This window comes from Tauraco erythrolophus, chromosome 2 (genome assembly GCF_009769465.1).
Source record: "Tauraco erythrolophus isolate bTauEry1 chromosome 2, bTauEry1.pri, whole genome shotgun sequence".
Taxonomy (NCBI): Eukaryota; Metazoa; Chordata; class Aves; order Musophagiformes; family Musophagidae; genus Tauraco; species Tauraco erythrolophus.
In genome coordinates, this window is record NC_141466.1 from 9487459 (window position 1) to 9507827 (window position 20369).

General features: G+C 45.5%; 1 protein-coding gene across 4 annotated transcripts in view; it reads right to left on the bottom strand.

Moving 5' to 3' along the window:
• The window catches only part of L3MBTL3 (L3MBTL histone methyl-lysine binding protein 3), an 89569-nt gene extending 69915 nt beyond the window's left edge, over nt 1–19654 (bottom strand). For 2 of the 4 annotated variants that reach the window (XM_086632085.1, XM_086632083.1), the window contains exons 1-2: nt 18156–18181; nt 8510–8621 (exon numbers count right to left, since the gene is read on the bottom strand). In XM_086632085.1, coding sequence (XP_086488211.1) covers nt 8510–8621; nt 18156–18181 — 138 coding nt within the window. Of the gene's footprint in view, nt 1–8509; nt 8622–18155; nt 18182–19574 lie in introns of those variants that run through there. The other 2 variants (XM_086632082.1, XM_086632084.1) reach the window with 2 other exon arrangements.
• Between the last annotated feature and the right edge of the window lie 715 nt (nt 19655–20369).

Here is a 20369-nt window from a genome sequence, read left to right on the forward strand (position 1 = left end):
AAATAAAAAGTACAAAAAAGGAAGAACGACTGAAGTGTAAAGGACATAAAAGAAGAAAAAAACCCAGGCATCTTAATGCACAGCTTTAAAATAAATTAGAAAAAGCAGCCAACACTACCATCTACTGGGCAAGATAAGGACAAAGAGTTCATTGCAGTAAAGGCAATTGTTGCTGCATTTTGACAAGTCACTTCAGGAATCAACCGCATCTTGAACCCACAACAAAGCGATTGCGGAGTAGCTCTGAAGAAACATGCAAAATTTCTATTATTCCAAACAAAAGTAAATTGAGTAAACACTCTTCATGCCTGTGAAGTAACTAAACTTAAAGTAGCAGAATTATACAGCAGTCTGTCAAGAGGACCAAAACCTGGGGCTCCAGGGATACAAACCAAAGAACTACTCTCATATCTCTGGTTAGCAAACAGTTATCACCATTCTTGATTTTAATCATCGTTAATCACAGCGATTTCAGTGGGACTGCTAAGGTAAATCAGAGCCTTTCTGGCATCTTACAGCTCCTCCTCTCTTTAGAGCAAAGGAATTGCGTATAGACATTGTATTGTCCAACCACATCCTGCTACATGCCAAACTACTTTTCCACATATTATTTAAGTTGAATAAGTTAGTAAATGCCAGAACTTGTCCATTCAACCATTCTCCTCTTCTGTGTGTGCGTGATACAGTCTTTACATGCACGATCACATACTATTTTTTCCACACAACCCCTGCCCCAGGCAGAGGCTGGAGAGCATTCAGAAAATGAGGCAGCTGTTGGGTATTTTTATACTCTTTCTTCAAGCGGTAAAGCCGGTCTTATTTACTCTACATGGTTTGAAAGCAGAATGACTGTTTATTTTCTTTTAAAAAAAACCCCACTGAAGTAACAAAGAGCATGTATCTAAAAAAGCTTTAGGCACTCTAGCAATTACTGTTACAATGCAGCGCAAAGTAATTCCTGAAACAAAACCTCTGTTCTCAGACACTTACAAAAGAAAATAAAAATATCTCTTCCTAGCTCTTCAATCCTTCTGAGTACTCTGCTCCCAGCTTATTTCAAAGCACTCGCTAAGCACATGGCCCCTGATGCTTGCCTGGCCACAAAATTTTGACTCTTTCAGGGATGCAGAAGGTTAGGGGATCGTGCCCCTGCACCTGGCTATTCCCCTTCTTTGACAATGAGAAGGGATCCTGCCTGCACGCTCCTGCTTTCACAAGTACGGCAGAAGACAACTTGAGTGGGATCCCAGGCTATTTAGGGCTCCCTAAATCATAATCAGCAGAGATTAAATTCCACACCACGATCAAGGGGCAGGGCCAGACCTCCTCTCACTGGAATGATGCTGTCAGCAAGAAAGTCAAGCACTTCAAGCAATCTTCGATTGGTTTTCAGATGCTTCAGTAACACTGCAAGAGGCTAATCCTGAAGCAACGAAGGAGAGAGAACAGTTTTCACCCAAAAGGAAAAGGTTTTTTTTTTCTATCTGGGGAGGCACAAGCAGGAAAGGATTACTATCAAATGGTAACCTTCCAAAAAAAAATTAGTAACAGGAACATTCTCTCATCAATTCTGAACTGAAAGCTTGGGTACCGTTGATACCTCAGCCTTGTCTGCAGTAATGTTTATCTGCTTTATTCTCAGACACTCCTCAGGCTCTTCCAATCCTCCCCCCTCCCCGCCGCAAGTGCTCAAGAATTATCTTAGTACCAGAGGGCTTCTCAATGATTTCTCTCCACTGCAAACTCAGTCTGCCTTATTATCTCTACTTGAGTAGGAAACTGCAGCTACACAGACTTTCTTAAGGTGCCACATAAATCAGCGGCAGAGCCAGAAGTCAAGGCCTGCCAAGACGACGCTCATTGATCCAGAAGCTGACCTACAAAGCAACGCTGGCTTTGAATTATTTCGGCCGGAATACTTCTAAATACTGAACGCCAGTATCTCATGGGGAACCCAAGCCAGTGACAAACAGAAAATGAATGGCTACCTGCCAAAGTTTTGGTTCCAGTGAGTTGTTCAACACCGCACAGGAAGGCTGCGGTAGAAGCAAGTGCAGCGCTAAGCTTTCCTGTGTGGGATTTACCTGCGTTAATCACAAAACTATTCCTTTTCCTTCCTGAAATCCTCTGCCCAGTTATTCACAAGTCTAACAGCATCTACAGCAAATGACACGGTAGATTGTGTGGCAAAATAGCATGTGGTCACATAAGAGAAGACGCTACCACGACTACACGTGAGGAAGCCCAATTAAAGATCCAAAGGCAAACCTAATTCCAGCATTTCTTGGCTTTGGAGTTTTAGCAATTTTAATAGTGAAACTTTCTTTTTTGGTCTTAATTTTTTAAATATGGTAAAACCATTTTATGACAATGCAAAGTTTTAACCAGAAATCTATGGCGATGAAGCAACAGCGTGAACTAATCAATAACATTAGATTGCAAGAGAAGAAAGTTATCTCCATGTGGAAAAGATCAGGCCACTAGGTACATCTGCTGGGGCTCACATGTGCACAGAGAGAGTTTATTCTGCCTTGCTTTCTCCTCCTTACATTGCTCCTTACCAGTTTTCCTGAAGGGAAATCAGCTTCCCTCTAGAATAACACCTTCCCAGTGGAGGCAGTGATTTAACTGGTTCAAGTAGTTGACACTCCTGCAGACACTGTCAGGAACTCTCCCCCAAGAGAGAAATGGCTCCCCAGATTCAGCATGAGGGCAGAACTAGGTCTGCACTAAAAAAGCACTGCAGTTAGTTACTGCCTGAGACGTTACCAGTATTTCTGCTGTGTAACGTATAATCAACTGAGAAAAAAATAAGTAGTTTTCAAAATGTTAATTACCTCAAGCAAACTTGAATGCAATTTCAGAACAGGCAGGTGAAAGGATGCACTTTATTGCCCCGAGCTGTTGCATCTACGCGTTCAGAAAGACAGTGCTCTGAATCACTGTCACCTTCTTCACAGCGCAGCTGAGAATACCGAGCACCACTGACCATCATTCCACCATTGATGTTCTCCTATTATATTTGGTTCCCTACAGTATTAGATGCCCAACTTTATTTATAGGTTAATTCCTTCATCATTTTTTTTTTCCATTCAAACACAATTTGCAAGCTGGAAATAATGACCAAAATTCTGTCCATGCAGTAGATAACAACTCACTTTCCAAACACAAGCACTAGAAAACTCATTACGAAGTACTTCATAAACTTCTGTCACTGCAGTAGGAAGTGACTGTAAATTATTACAGCTTTTCCAATTTAATGAGTACATTTAAATCTTGAAGTGATGGTGTTACTGCCTGCACTCAGCACAGAGATGTAAAAAAAAAAAAAGAGGAAAAAGAAGAGTATTTCACATTTACATTCACACCATGCAGAGTAACTGGTAAGCACTGATGTTTTTCAGATGAGCATACATTACTTAGCCTGCCGCATGAAGGCATTCTGTAATTTGTAAACTATTTCAAACTTTACTGGAATTCAAGTTTTCTGTTTTATTTAAACATCTTGAAAGAACTAATATACAATGCTAAAATTTTTGTTCTCAGTCTTCGGTGCATCGTACTGTACCATTTTAATTCTATCCTCTGTATAATTTGAATTTCTAGTGTCTTCCACAATCACTCACTATTTATCTGTCACATAGCATGCTCAAAGCAGCGTTCGAGAAGTATTAACTATTTTTTGACTATTTTTGCTAACGAGTTTTAACAAAATCTGTATGAGAATGTATTTCCACAGCCTCCTTCAACTACGGGTGACAGAAATCTAACACTGCACGAAATCATAGGAAAATATTATTTTCAGCATTTTTCCACTGTGGAAACAGATGTAGACACAAGAGACATGGCATGGCTGAGAATTGAAGCTTGGTATCTGACTCGGCTCCCTTGTTTTGATTAAGGACTGGGAAGTGAGTGCCTCTGGTGCAGCCCATCTCAGTGAAGTCTGGTAGGCATGAAACTTCCCACAGGACTTCATAACAAAAAGAAATAATGCAATTTACTATTTCTGACTTAGTTGTTCTTCTGTATCATAAGAAAAGTTAAACTTAAGCAATGATAAGAAAATATGGAGAAAAGTTATTTGTAAGTGTTTCAAGCATTTTACGCTACTTACAATAGGCTTTTATGAGCTCTTACTCATAAGGGAATTTATATTCACAAAAAGGAAGCGGTTCTTAAAAAGAATGGTTCTTCAGATACGCTTGCCTGATAACCTGAGGAAGCTGGATGTTAATACAGTGCACAAGAAAGGAGATTTCTTTAAAAGTGCATACGTAAAAATAAGCACGAAACTTCATCATGCAAGCAGTAAAGACAAGCAAATGCCGTATGACTTGCATAATTGAAAATAAGGACTTCAGGTAGGTAACTCCCCAAAACTTCTATATTAAAAAACAGTATTTCAACATTTTGGTATACTTTTAACCTAAAACACGCTCATACAATACAATTTACCAAATCCAAGTGCTCAAAGACAATTTTCCCCAACAGTTTACGCAGACAAAAACTAAGTGTGAGAATGTAAGCAATACATTGTCTGCAATAAGAGTTCAGCTGTTGCTTCTAATTTATTGTAAAAAAAACAGGCACTCTTAATCTATTACCAAGCTTTAAAAACAGAATCTTTGGATTTGTTCATCTTGCTACTACTACACTGTTTTCACTGGATTTTTCAACTGCATTTCCATGTAAATACATGGCAATGGTTTGATATCTTTAGTGGAATAAGTCTATTGTAAGTTTTTGAAGGACACATGCAAGCCTACAAGAAGTAACTGCTATGTAAGGCCATCCTCTTCAGGAACGGGACACAATATTAAAATACTCTGGTATCAGGACAGTTCAGGTAAACCACATTAATCCTATTCTGAGAATTCCACAAAGAGCACGATGTGTCTTCCACGATCCCATTTATAGCTTCAAGGGATTAGTCACTCTTTTAACCATGAGTATTTAGAGGCAGCCCTCAAAAATGAGTTGTTACTATTCTCTTGAAAGCTCCAAAATCCTTACTATTCTAACAGCTCAATTTGGTTTGGTATCTATACAATCGCCTAGTCTTTCACTGAGTCTTGATGCTCTCTGGTGCAGTGAGCTCCTCTGGCTAATTCTGCATTGTTAGAAAATATTCTTCCTTCAGTCATTGTTAGAATGGCTCCATTTCAGTTTCATCCAGTAACACCTTGCTTTTGTATTAAAAAAAAAAAAAAAAGACCAGAAAGAGCTGCCTGGCCATTTCTCTCTGCGTCTTTCACCATTATGGGTACATTACCATCACATCTCCGACTGCGTCTTCCCTAGTGCCTGGATGAAAAAAAGAATCTCTGTCCAAAAATCAAGTACCTGTTTTTTTCCAAATAAAAATAATAAAAAACCCACCCAGAAGAGCAACCTTAAAATGAAGCTTATGCTTTCCTGAACAGGGCATAGTTAAGAACCTTTTTACATGATTTCTTGAAGCTACCCACAGCTACACCTCCCAGTCCCTTCTCCTGCTTCGTATGGAAGCTCTCCCATTCCTCTACTACAATGATCCAACCTTTGCTTTGGTTTTGTTTCTTTTGAGATAGGGTAACCAGAACTGAACAAAGCACGTACCAGCAATTTATATGAGATTATTGTATTTTCCTGCATTGCTCCCTTTCATAGTCCTCAAACACTTCAATATTATTTTTGCCTTTCACACAATGTTGCTTACTACTTACTAAAATAGAAAGGAATTTGAAAAGCCTGCACTTTTTAAAAAAATACAGAACTGGTCAGGGATGTGGAGGCTGATGCTAGCCTTGGCAGCAGCAACAATGAGATGGTGAAGTCTGAAATGGTGAAAGAAGCAAGCAAAACAAACACTGAAATAGCAGCGCTGGGCTTCAGGAGAGGCACATTTTGGCTTGTTCAGTGACCTGCTTGGCAGGATCATATAGGAGACTGCTTTGAAGGGTAAATAGGCCCAGGAAATCTGGATGTCTCTCCAGAACTTCACACCAGGAGAATAATGCATGCCAACGTGCAAGAAGTTAAGCAAATGTGGACAAAGGCCAACATGAATGAACTAGGGACTCCTGACTTAGTTCAAATGGAAAAGGAAGCATGCAGAAGGTGAAACAGGGAAAAGTTATACAGAGAAGGCATACAGTGATATTGCTGTAGTGTACAACGATAGAAATAGGAAACCCAAAGCTCAGCTGGAGAAGAAACCAGCAAAGGCAACGAGAAAGACTTCTATAGGTATACAGGATGCAAAAGCAAATTACCAAACTGAAGGTACTGGCTGATATGCTGAAGGACAGGGTTGCTATTCAGAAAGACCTCAACACGCTGAAGAAATGGGCTTACAAGATCTCATGAAGGTCTACAAAAGCACATGCAAGGCCCTGCATCTGGGATGGAACAGCTGTATGCACCAGTACAGCCCGGGGGCTGACTATCTGAAAGCAGCTTTACAGAAGACCTATGAGCTAAACATGAGTCAGCAATGTGCCCGGGCAGCAAAGACAGCCACCAGCGCCCAGGGCTGCTTTAGCAAGAGGGCAGCCAGCAGGTCAAGGGAACTGATTATTCCCCTCTATTCAATGATGAGGCCATATGCAGACTACTGGGTCCAGTACAAGAAAGACACTGACATACTGGAGCAAGTTCAGTGGATGTCCATAAAAACCGGCTGGAACTGTAGCTGGAGTCCCCAACACAAGAAGGACACAGAGCTGCTGGAGCGGGTCCAGAGGAGGGCCACGAAGATGATCAGAGGGCTGGAGCATCTCTGCTATGAAGACAGACTGAGAGAGTTGGGGCTGTTGAGCCTGGAGAAGAGAAGGCTCCGGGGTGATCGTATTGCAGCCTTCCAGTACTTAAAGAGGGCCTACAGGAAAGCTGGAGAGGGACTTTTTACAAGGGTGTGTAGTGATAGGACAAGAGGCAATGGCTTTAAACTGAAAGAGGGGAGATTTAGATTAGATATAAGGAAGAAATTTTTCACTCAGAGGGTGGTGAGGCAGTGGAACAGGTTGCCCAGAGAAGTTGTGGATGCCCCATCCCTGGAAGTGTTCAAGGCCAGGCTGGATGAGGCTTTGGGCAGCCTGGTATAGTGGAGGGTTTCCCTGCCCATGGCAGGGGGGTTGGAACTAGATGATCTTTGAGGTGTCTTCCAACCCTAACCATTCTGTGATTCTATGATTCTATGACATGCAAGGAGAAGTTGAGCAAACTTGTTTGCTTGGTCTTAAGAACAGAAGGAGAGATTTTACTTCTGTCTTCCAGTAGTTAACGGGAGGATATGGAGCCAGGTTCTTCTCCACTGTGCACAGTAGAAGGACAAGAGGACACAAGCACAAGCTGCAAAAGGCGAAATTCCAACAAAGCATCCATAAAATGAAAAAAATCACTATGAGGGTTGTCAAATACTGGAACAGGTTCCAGAGAGATCGTGGTATCTCCAACCCTAGAGATAATCAAATCCATACTGAGCAACCTGATCTAAGTCAGCCTGAGGTATGGGGTGCTCAGAGGTCATGTCCTGAGGTCCTCTCCAAAGCAAATTACTCTGTGAATCTATTCTATGGTTCTGTGACTTAAAAAAATAACAAAAAAAAACCCACAAAAAAACACAACAACCCATACAATATGTATGTCCTGAATTTCAAACATTTTTTGACTCTACTTGAACAACATAATTTGTACCAGGCACCAAGGAATATAAAGTTCTTTTAAAAACCATATTTTCTTGTGAGATTCCTTTTAAAAAAATAAACTACAAGAAAATCTCATCAATGTCAGTCTACATGGAATAATATGAAAATATTGACTATAATCAACAGGAAACAGGTGCAAGACAGTCTCTAATATCCAACCTGTATTTTCAGCTAACGCAGCAGAGGACATCTTCTGATGACATAGTAAAAAGTACCAGATAAAAAAATACATAAAATATTTATAAGACAAAACAAAATTGTTATAGTACACTTCATTAAATACAACTAGTGTGAAAAATGTAATTAAAAGTACTATTCCAATATCATTCAAATTTCTAAACTATACCAAGCTCAGAAGCACGCACGTTATTCATTTTTCTAGGCGTTCACATGACAAAAGCACAGCAAAAATAAAACTATTTTTAGAAAAAGAAAGAACTAAGACTATGAGGCCACGAGAGTCAATGACAGTACAAAGACTCTCAGTGATACAGTCATACAATGCTCTAAGTGGAGTGAATTTTCACACGTAACTTTTGAGATTTCTTATGGATTTTGTGCACTTGATTACCTCTGTCTACATAGTGAGGCAGTGCTAATTTATGCCTTCCTACGGGGATCACGGCTGGCTGTGCCAGTGCCAGAAACTGAATCAAGAAACTCCAGAGCTAAAAACTAACAGGCTACAGTCTCTTAACTCAGAGCTGTAGATTCACGTTTTATTCAGAAAAGGAGATAGTTACACACCAGCTTGTGAAATGCATTCTTTTGGCATTTAACGTTTTTATTTCGCTTATTAAAAAAATTACATATCTTACCTTTAGGTCACTTCCCGGCAAAGTACCTATGCCGTCCTTCCAGTCCATAGCACTAAACACATCAAACTCTTGACCATTTCCACTAGAGGCAGATTCATTCATGATGCATGTACTAAAAAAAAAAAAAAAAAAAAAAAAAAAAAGATTTCAGCGGAAAATGCTTTAAGTGGTTTAATCCTTGTATCACCGGACATTTCTTCAAATGCACTTCATAGATTAATATCCAATGCTTCCCTCAGCACACTGGCCATGGGGACAACTGATGACAATGCTGATAATATACAGTAATGTAATAAAAACAAGGGGAAATATTTTGAAAACCTTACGAATAATACCTGGTGTATACACTAGGCAGCTATTAATAAGGCTATATTGGAGAGAAAGGAAAAATTTCATACTGCGAATAAACTGGCATAGGGAAAACACACCTCAAGTACACCTAAGAAAAACATCTGTTCTGGGGAAGGGAAGACATGAGCGCACGCCTATAATTAACACATTAAGTACTGATTAACAGAACTGCTCTTCCTCAATATCACATAACATGCTGATGTGGATGCTTCATCCAAGCTCAAATGAAAATTTCAAAATGAATTTGAAACTGTCTTTCATTTTCACTGTCTGACTCAGGACACCCAAATTGACTGTTTCCATACAGTTTCACTAAATTTTGATTTGCATTTGTAAATTTTATTTACATGTAGAGAAGTACATACACATCAGAGAAAACTACTGCTTTGCGAGACTTCGTTTTACTGGATCCCTCTGTTTCAGCATAGTGAAAGGACAGGAGAGAATATTTCTCTTCAGAAATAGTGGATCTGAACATCCTCTTCTGCAGTAAGAGTTTATGCCAAATAATGTGCACAAGCAACAGAAGGATATAACACTTGCCACTGACCCCTGGCTTTGGCTCACCCATTGTCACCGCTGCAAAGACAGCATCAGCTGCACTCAACTGCAAACATTTCTAGCAGCCAGCTTTGACTACCACCAACTTCGTCCTTTCCACTTACAAATCCAGCAATCTTTAAATCTGTGGCCTGGCACCTCATTTACTACTTGTTCAATGTGAGATCCGACTCATTCATTTTTCTTTCTGAAGAACTTCTGTGCTCTGCCTAGTAGCTGAAACAATTTGTGGTAAAATTAGCTCTGTCCTCTGTTTGTGAACTATTAGCAAAAGCTCACCCCTTTTCAAATGTACCCCTTCTGAACGCCATAGCCAACACTTCCTAAGCCTCACACTCTGTCTGCAGGCTGTAAACTTTTGCTGCAAGTATCAGTATTTGAAAATCAAACAGGTAGAGAGCTTCCTCAGTGCCTGACCTTATTTTCTAAAATCTGATTTCTAACTTGGGTCCCACTCCCAAAATCCGTAAATTCTGGATTTAAGTTAAATCCGTAAGTTCTGGAGCCCCCAACATAAGAAGGACATGGACCAGTTGGAGAGGGTCCAGAGGAGGGCCACGAAGATGATAAGAGGGCTGGAGCACCTTTCCTATGAGGACAGGCAGAAAGAGTTGGGGCTGTTCAGCCTGGAGAAGAGGAGGCTCCGGGGTGACCTTATAGCGGTCTTCCAGTACCTCAAGGGGGCCTACAAGAAAGATGGGGAGAGGCTGTTCAGGAGGGCCTGTTGTGATAGGACAAGGGGTAATGGTTTTAAAATAGAGGGAGGTAGATTCAGGTTGGATATTAGGAAAAAATTTTTTACCATGAGAGTTGTAGAACACTGGAACAGGTTGCCCAGAGAGGTGGTGGATGCTCCATCCCTGGAGACGTTCAAGGCCAGGTTGGATGAGGCCCTGAGCAACCTGATCTAGTTGGAGATATCCCTGTTCCTTGCAGGGGGGTTGGACTAGATGGCCTTTGAAGGTCCCTTCCAGCCCTACCCATTCTATGATTCTATGATTCTATGAAATGTCTATGAACACTCTCTGGAAATCTGCAATTTCCACAACAAAGACTGAGTGATATGTGTTGACTCACAAATAACAAAAAAACATGTAAGCCAAGCAGAAGTCAACTCAGATAGTCTAGAAGCTTTTTACTGAAAGTTTGAGAAACATGCTTAGCTAGTTAACTCTGTTGCTTGAAAAATAACTGAATTTACTCTTTTTTTTGTAAGAAAAATGGTACCAATCACTGTAATACCACCATTAGAGAAAGATTCTACTCTGGGTTTGGGATTCCTGTATTCCTCCCTTTTTTCCTCATTTCTAGCAGAATTTGTTAAAACTCTAAGCAACACCTTACTCCACGAGTAGTTTCGTTACACTACAGCCACTACACAATACCAATGGGATCACAGGAGCTGGGCCCAGTAACCACTAGAGCGAAAGCCTCTGCGCTCCCCTTCGTTTCATACGCCAGGAAAGGGTTCACAGAAGGCTCTGTGAGAAAACTTCACAGATTTCATGTGACAAGTCTGAAGTAAGAAGAACCACCTGATCCATCATGTCTTCTTCATCCCCAGTCTCAGCAACCCTCTGTGAGAAAGTAACGAAAACCATACCGTCAATGCACAAAAATTAATTTTAAAACATGTCCGTAGATCTGAACGAATTCAGTGCAAACTGAGAAGTTCCCCGAATCCATGCACCTTATCCTTGAACTCCCAGGCAAAATCCACCACTCTACCTCAGGGCAGCTCCTGCACTGCAACTTGGACGATCTCCGTTTGACCTGAGAGTGCGGGACACCGCAGAAGCATCCAGCCTCCCACACCGACTCAAGCAGGCTTCCACCAAACCCAACCACAGCACGGCAGCAGCGGCACGGGCCTCCTCGCAAGAACACGAGAGCCAAGCTGCCAAGGAGCAGCTGAAAAATTGGATCTATCCAGAAACCCGTGAAATTTTAAGGACATGGAACATGCTGGTTTAAGCACATTGGTGTAACGAGCTCGCGGCGATTAGCCTGGCTAAGCAAACACAAAGCTGTGTTCTGTATTAACTGAAGTTTCTGAGTAACCTTAAATTACCACCCTATTTAGAGGACACTTCACTCGACCCTCCTGTGGTTTATTTATTACAGAAAACATGTTCCAATGGCTTCTGAAGAAGGCATGACAGAAGCAGGGAAGAGACTTGGGAGGCTGTGGGGAAACGCTTCCTCGCACGCCATGGAGCGAGGAGCAGCAGACAGCCGCTCCGTCAGATACTGCCATCTCTGATAGTGTCACTCTCCTTATAAACACGCTTTGTAACAAAACCAGTTGGAAAAAAAATTACATGGGGGAAAAAAAATCTTAGAGCCTAGCCTACTCAGCCAGGATGTAAACTGTGAAAATTAAAACAAACAATTGGTACCAGAAATGTTCAGGGCACGTTTCTCTCAAGAAAACACAAAAATTTTAACTCAATTACACCTAACAAAGTTTCCTCAGGTAACCATCAGCAATACGATATATTCTGTTGTTTGATAAGGTATTCATTATTGTCTTCCTTTTAAAATTAACTCAACATCAAAGGCACAATCTGTACTTTCACATACCGCAGCCTTCAGAAATGTTCTTGGTGGGGATGAAAAGGTCACAGGGCAATGCAGATAGAAATGAATTTACCAAAAGGAATTACATTTAACAAAATATCTGTTTCCAGCTTTGCTGAGTTTGAACAGATGAAAGATAGGGTTATATCCCTCTACTAATGATAATAAGGAGGGAGATAGAGACCAATTAAATTGTTACAGCAATGAGGTACTAAAAAAGGATGGAATCATCACAATACATAAATCTAAAACACAGAACAAAGAAAAATATAGAAATGTCTTATCTGCTCATTTTCATTTTCGTTTTTAAAGCTCTGATGTAGTTCTTGGAATTAGTGTAACTCCTTCCATAATGATTTCATTTGCTATCATTTCTGTTGCTACACTTGCCAAAAGTAGTAAAAATATCAGATGAGTAAAGGGCAAAGTAGCTACAGTACTGTCCCTATGCCCGTCACTGAATGCCATCAGTGAAGGTGAGGACATAATAGCAAGCACTGGGAACAGTCACTTTCCAAAATCCACTATCAGGGATGTAACCTAAGCTGTAACATTTATAGAGGAGTGTGCTGCATGTTAATATCTCGACATTAACTTTGTTTTAGACATATGCAATAAATTCATTAAATTAAGTAAGCATATAAAATAAGATTAGACATATCCTTTAGAAAAAACTTCATTTTTACTGACTGGTTCAACAATAAATGGGTACCTCATAGGGCAGATACTTAATGAGTATAACAGCACTAAAAATGAGATAGTTTAATCTGGTGAAAGACTCTCTAAAAATGTAAAGCAAAGAAACAGGAAAGAATATGCCAATTAAACTTACAAGTAGTTTTTGAAATAATTACAGAGTTATGTACTGAATACATCAAAAAGTAATAACGTAAGGATTCTTTCAGTCAGTGCTTTAAAAAAACTACCTAACACCTACCCAAATTCTGAAAATCTAAGATGCCACCTGTCTGTATGTCTGTATGATTTCTACCAGCGGGGCCAACCCAATATCAGGTCACTGGGCAACTGACAGAGATTTCAGCAGCAATGTCACCAGCCAGCACTGCCAGATTGGCACAACCTGTCTGAGATAGTGTGTCTTTGCTTTTTCTGCATGCCTGTGTATTTTTATTTTTACTTTGGAGGATTTTTGTAGCCACTGTGACAGGATAGCCTAGCAGATTTGCCCCATGCTGGTCCTCTCCCCGGCCGACAGCTCCTGCAAGGAGGGACAAAACTGGGCCTATGGAGTCGGAGGAGGTCTCAGCAAGTGGCACTAAGGGTGAGGTCCAAGGGACAAACAGAAGTCCCAAGCGAGGTGTTGTCCTTGCAGAGCCGAGCCATGGTACTTCTTTCCCACAGGGCTAGGTGACACCAGCGCTGACGGATGTTCGAAAACAGGCAATAGGCAAATTTTTTGTTCTAACACCACAGATGGTTATTTTGGGCATCTCCAGGGAGGAGATGGCACAGCACCCATGGGCTAAGGGACACATTTTCCCTACACAATAAATCAGGAAAACAAACTGGATCAGAACAGGACACCTCAGTGTACCAGAGCTGCAAACACACTAACTTCCAGACACCAGGGGACAAGTGGATACCCAGACTTAGCTTTACTTAATATGTAAGAACGTGACTAGTGCCAGTCTGACTCGTTACACTGCCAAAGCCACAGGAAGCAGAATTACCCCTCGCAACGTAAGCTCCCTCTATTTCAGACAGCCTTGGTATGGAGCTAGCTTCATGATGACAGCACAAAGTTGGCTGACTGTAAACCCACCGGGGTGAGCCCTGCTTTTCTACTCACAATCCTCTCTTCGAGCTGGGTGCACCCCACACTTGTCTCTCAACCCTTCATCTTTTTTCACCTGATTCTTCACTTAAAGAAAAACAACCACAACAGGAACAGTGCAGGAAATGGTAAAATGCTTTGAGGCTATCCCTCACATTTTAACATGTGCTTTGTTTTGTACCTGTTTAATGGTTCAATTATTTTAATGTTTCATTAAAAGAAGTATCTGCAGATTATACGTTTTCCTTCAAAATCTCATTATTTATTGTTTAGGAACTACCTTACCAGTTCAGCCATGGTTCTACTCTGTAGATCGAAGAGCTGTTTGAGTAAATTTCACTATTTTGCCTGTTGCTCGAGAAGTTTTTTACAAGTTAATTAGTTATTTTAAAGATGATATATATAGTTTATATATGTACTCACAAAAACACCACAGCTTACAACTATTTGCCATTCTTAACACTTGTCACAGGAAACGGACCAGATTCCCTGTTGATGATGTCCCTTTAGCACTATTTCCTCTTATTTTATCTGTTGCTACTCTTCTGCCTGCTAGATTCTCCAGGGGTGCTGTGTATGTTTGTTCCTGCTTCCCAATACATCGGCTTTACACCTTTTTCCTCACAGAAATAATCTGGCCACAGATGCCCTGCAAAATGCTGTGAAGCCTGAGCCTGCACCAGTGCTGAAGGAGGTTCATGCTGTCCTCACCTGAGCCTGGTCTCTGTCAGCGAGCTAACACAGGCACTGCCATGCTATTGCTAGAAACTGAGCAACACAGTTACAGCCTTCATCAGCCTTGAAAAGAGAAGACTTCGGGGGGACCAAATAGCTGCCTTCCAATACCTGAAGGGAACCTACAGGAAGGCTGGGGAGGGACTTTTTATAAGAGAATCCACTGATAGGACAAGGAGAAATGGGTTTACGTTGAAGGAGAAAAGATTTAGATTAGATCTTAGAAAGAAATTCTTCAGTACAAGGGTGGTGAGACTTTGGAATAGATTGCCCAGAGAGGTTGTGGATGCCCCCTCCCTGGAGGTGTTCAAGGCCAGGTTGGACAGAGCCTTGAGTAGCCTGATCTAGTTGAGAGGCGTCCCTGCCCATGACAGGGAGGTTGGATTAGATGATCTCTAAGGTCCCTTCCAGCCTATGCCACTCTACAATTCTATGATCTACTACCTCATTTTCAAACGTCGACAGAACACTATAATAATAATAGTTACCTAATACCAAAGCTATCCCATCATCTAACGAAACTTACCACTGACAACTTTCATCTTGTTTATAAAGAACCTGTACCTCATGCCAAAAACGTATTTTGCAATGCTTTCATGAGTCCTTTATTTCTGTTGTTGTTTGTGCAGTCCTGAGTGGAAGTTTAACCTACTCAGATACTAAGACCTGAGAACAACAACTTTGAAATCCTTGAAATCCTATTTCTTTATTTCTCTTAAATCCTTGAAGCAGGCACTGAAAGTTACAGAAAACTTCTACCTCTGTTTATTCATGCTTCCTTCCCTCCTCTGTGCAGACACCTCCTTGAGAAGAACTGTGACGCACCAAATCTTCACGCTGAATATCATCTCACCTATTTCAAATTGTTATTTCTTACCTCAAGTTAATTCAATATACGTGTGAATGCTCTTTTTGTCTGACTCATGCCCTCACCTTCCTCTTCTGCCAGTTCTTAGCAGCTTCTGTGAGCTCTGCTGTTCTTAAACAATTAATTCACCTTTTTCTAGCTCCTAAATACACTTGGCAGCTTACTGCATTTATAGATTTTCCCTTCTCTTCAATTCATACCGAGCTCCTATTTCCCATTGTGATGAGCAGTCCTACTACTGCAGCACTAAGCAGCTATGACACGCTATCGCTTTCTTCAGTAAGTGCCAGGTAATCACTGGTTCCTCATACTCATCGCTCATCCTACCTACCAGCAGTATTAAAAAAAAATAAGAGTACATGGAACAGTCCACAAAAAGTCAACCATCTCTCTTCACAGAATAGGTGATGCCCCATAAAACTGAACAACTCAGAGGAAAAGGACTCATCACCTAATAATCATTCTCTGAAGTTATTGGAACTTTTAAAAGCAACGCTCTAGAAAGACTCACTGAACTGAATGTGAAATATCCACCACAGCAACAAATAAAACCAGAGTTCACTACAATCGCCCAGCTGACAAAAAAACATCCAAGGCGACTGCTTCAGCCACCTTCATTAGAGCACCAGGTTCATGAGAAGATCCAGCGGACCACAGTCAAAGCCGCTGAAGTCATACCCAGGAAAAACACAACTACCCGGCACCACCCGGCTCTGAGCGGAGTGCTTCACAGTCTTCAGCCGCTAGTTTCAGGGAGTTTTCGCTCTTACAGATGTTCATAATATAAACTTCTGGGAACGTGATAACTTCCTTGGCAAAAAACACCCGTTTCCTAAACAGCTTTTAAATTTGCATTAAGAAAATCGATTCTGAATACAGACTATCCCCTAAAATGGCACACGCTGAAGTTTTTGTGTCTCGAGTTTTATTTACGCTCACCACCTGATTTTTTGCACCCACAACTGAGCGTCCATTCATAAGCAGAAGCAAAAACTTGAAACGGTCGGTCCAACGCCACTCAGCCACGCAAGGGAAATTTAAAAAAAAAATAAAAACACCACAAAAAAAACCCAATAAAACAGACCAAAACTGACAATACAACTCAACGCTACCTTTCACTGTAAAGCTCACGCACGCCACGCTATTAGGCACAGGTAACTAAAAGCACTGGAAGGGGCTGTGACCCTCCACCCGGCGAGGCTGCCGCATCCCCGGGGCCCGCCGTTCCGTTCCCAGCAGCGCTACTTCCCGGGGCTCACACCGCGCTCTGGAGCGGGACAAGTGACACGGCCACGGGGCGCGCCCGCAGCCGCTGCCCTCGCAGGCCGTGGGCCGGGCCCACCCGCGGCGGCGCGCCCGGGAGCCGGCGGGCCCCGGCAGCGGCCGCCGCGGGGCCGGCCCTGCCTCCCGCCCGCACGGCGCGGCGCCGCGGCGCGGAGCGGCAGCCGGAACGCGGCGGCGAGGCCCGGCGGGCGCGGCCGCCGCTCCCCGGCGCCGGCAGCCCGCGGCCTACCACCAGAGGTCCCTCCTTGGCCAGTTTTGCGGCGTGTTTTTGCTGCACTTGAAACTTTCTGGAGAAAACCCGGGCTCAGGTCCGCGTCTTCCCCAGGCTCGGGCAGAACCAGCGAGACAAAAGCGCCCGCCCGCCCGCCCGCCTCCTCAGGGGGAGCGCTCGGGGAAAGCGGTTCGCAAGTTGCTCCGTTTCTCTCCTGAATTTGCCTTTTTTTCTTTCCCCTCGCCCCGGGCAATTAAATCGAGCGGGGGAAAAGTGCCGCCGCGGGGGCGGCAGCGGGGGCGAGCGCGGTGCGGGCGGGGGTGGGAGAGGAACTGGGTGTTAAGTGTTCCTGAGGAAGTTGCACAACGAGAGAGGGACTCTGCTTGTTTACCGGGTCCTTTGCCTTTTTATTTTTCCCTCCCCCCACCCCCCTTCCCTCCACCCCCCGAGACCAGGATCCGGGAAAAGGAGGCTGTCTCCGAGTGGAAAGAGAGGAAAAAAAATAATAATAAAAAAAAATGTTACCTTCTCCTCCCTCCTCCCCTCCCCCAGCGCGGAGGAGGAGGAGGAGTAGGAGGAGGGGGGCGAACTCTCCTTTTTCCTAGGGGACCGCGGGGGTTTGCTCCCCGGCCGCTCGCAGCCGATCTCCGGGCATCCCTCGGCGCAGAAGTCGCCCCTTCCCGCGGGAGGGGCCGCCACACGCCGCCTCCCCGGAGGGCTCGCCCCCGCCCGGCCCCGCAGCCTCCAGCGCCCGGCCCCGCGCTGCAACTTTTTCTCTCACGCTCTCGTGCGCGCCCGCTCCGACGGGGAGGGGGGAAAAAAACATGGGGGTGGGGAGCGGGCTCCGCTGCGGCCCCGACGCTGCGCTCCCCGCCGGCCCCGGCCGCTGCCGCCCCGCCGGCCTCTCCCCAGCCCCGGCCGGGGGCGAGCGGCCGCTCCGCGGGAGCGCCTTCCCGTCGTGCGCCGCTTTCCTCCCCCCCCCCCCCCCCCCCCCCAAAAAAAAATAAATCGCTTTCCCCCTCCCCCCGCCGAAAAAACACCGCCTCACACACGTTAGCGAGAACAAGTGTGCCTATATCCTGTTGTTCTATGCACCGGCTGCGGAGACGGGGAGGGAGAGACGGGCGTGTGCGCGGGGGCCGCTCCCCCACCCCGGCCGCACTTCAGGCGAGAGCGCGCAACTTAACAGAGAAGCCGTGTCCTATTCCCTGCCCCCCCGCTATCCTCGGCGAAATACGCACTCACGTGTATGAGCGCTCACACACGCCGCCGGCACCCCGGGGCCATCCTCCGGGAGCCCCCCCCGGCCAGCCCGCGGAGCCGGCGGCGGTGACAGGCGCCGGCCCCCGCCGCCGCACGCAGCCCGGAGCGGGCAGGGGCCGTTCCCCCGCCGCCTCACATGTCTGCCGCAGCGAGCGCGGCGCACGCACCGCACAGAGGCAGGAACTGAGCACTCGAGCAAAAGACTTTTTTTTTTTTTTTTTTCCGTCTCTTTAAAAAAAAAAAAAAATTTGCTAGGAGCTTTTTTTTTTTTTTTGGTATGTGTATGTGTGTGCAAACTTTCCCCAAAATGGCGGAAATTGGGAGATGATTATATTTTAAATATCTCTCGCACACAATCACACAAAGTGCAGGAGCGACGGAAAACACAAACTCTCTCCGCTGCGCGCTGAAGAGGCCTTCGCACTCGGGGACCCACGGCACATTCAACCGGTATATCCCGGCAGCCGCCACCTCTCGCCGCTTCCGACCAAAAAACCCGGGGCTTTTATCACACCCCTCTCGGCTGCGCATTGCCCCCTCGCAGCCCGCACTTCTCCCCGTCCTTCAGCCTGTGTGAACAAAGAGCCGGGGCTGGAGGGGGGGGGGGGGGGGCTCGGGTGGCAGCGAGCCCCCTCCCTCCCCTCCGCTCCCCTCCTCCCCGCCCGGCGCTCACACGCACACGCACACCCATGCACACCCACAGTCGTCTCCCCCCCCCAACTCCCCCCCCCCCCAAACCCCGCCGCCCGGCCGCTGCACCCGCATCACATTGTTCCCAACAGCGCGGCGGTGCCCCGCAAGTGTCATTAAATGGAGCCAACTGACAAGCTCATTGGTGGGGCAAGTCTGCAAAATGTCTCTCCCCTTCCCTTCCCCCTCCCTTCGGAACCCCCTCCCTCCCAAAAAAAAAGGCCCCCCTAAACACATTTCCACCGCTCCCTCCCCTGTATATATATATATGTACATACACATCCGTGCGTGCGTGCCTGTGTATGTATATAAATATATAGCGCATATATATATATACATGTACTCCCTTCATGTGTTTGGGAAGAGAAAAAGAAATACCAGGCACCTCTCTCTTTCTTTTGTTCCTCTTTCACACTCGTACACTTATGATTTAGTGAGATCCCCGGTGCCCCGGCCGCTCCCCAGCCACTTGCGAGTCACTTGCCCACTTTCCCCGGCATTAACTTCCATCCCTTCTGCTCGAGGTGGTGGGGGAGAAGCCCCCCTCCCCTTCCCCAGATACGTTTCGTAAGGGAGGGAGAGGAGGTGCGTCTCTCTCCCTTTATCTCTCGCGCTCTCTCGTAACTTTCATCCTCACCTAAGGGGAAAATTAAAACCCATCGCCAGCCTTTGCCATCGCAGCTCCCTAAACGGCTGGCGGATGAGATCGGAACCCGCCGCTCCTTACCCCCCCAAATTCTCTCTCTTTCTCCGTCTCTCGAGTAGTCCTGACAAATATGGTCCAGGGCTGCGGGCACAAGTGAGCATGCGCCCGCGGAGCCAGGGCTGGGGAAAGGGGAAACTGCCGCCGCCGCCGTCGCCGCCGCCGCCGCCGCCGCTGCCGCCGCTCTTCCTCCCCGCCTGCGCTGCCGCTGCGCCCCAGCCGCCGGCGACCGGCGACCGGCGGCGGCGGTCATCGCCCTTACCGAAAACAGCCGCCGACAACGGCTCCGGCCGAGGCGCGTCGTCTCCCCAGATTTACTGCCGACGCTGGAGGAATAATAAGGAGACTCGCGCGGCAGCCGCGCGCTATTTTGGGCGCTTTCGAAAATAATGCCTTGCACTTTTTTGCCTTGGGGATGGGAATCGGGGGCGGAGGGGGGGGGGATCTGGTCTTCGGCGGTCCCGCCAGGTGCTGGTGAGGCTGGGTGATGGGCGCCGAGAGGCCGGGGAGAGCCTCTCTGCGGCTCTCGGCCCCCGTCCGCTGCCTTGAAGCAGAGCCGAGGCGGGGGTAGGACAGTTCGGCCCCGGTAGGGAAAGTGCAGGTCCCGCAGGCTGCGGGAGCGGGGCCGCCCTCCGCAGCTCCCAGAGAGGGGTCACCCGTGGGGATGCGCTGAGACCGGGCAGCGCGGAGCCAGGCTCCTCCGGCACTCCAGAAATACGGGGTTCGCTCGGCACGGGAATGCTCCTTGCGAAGGGCCTCGTCTCATTTAAAACGTAGCCAGTTTACGAATTAAAAGTAGTTTCAAATGTGTCACCTGCC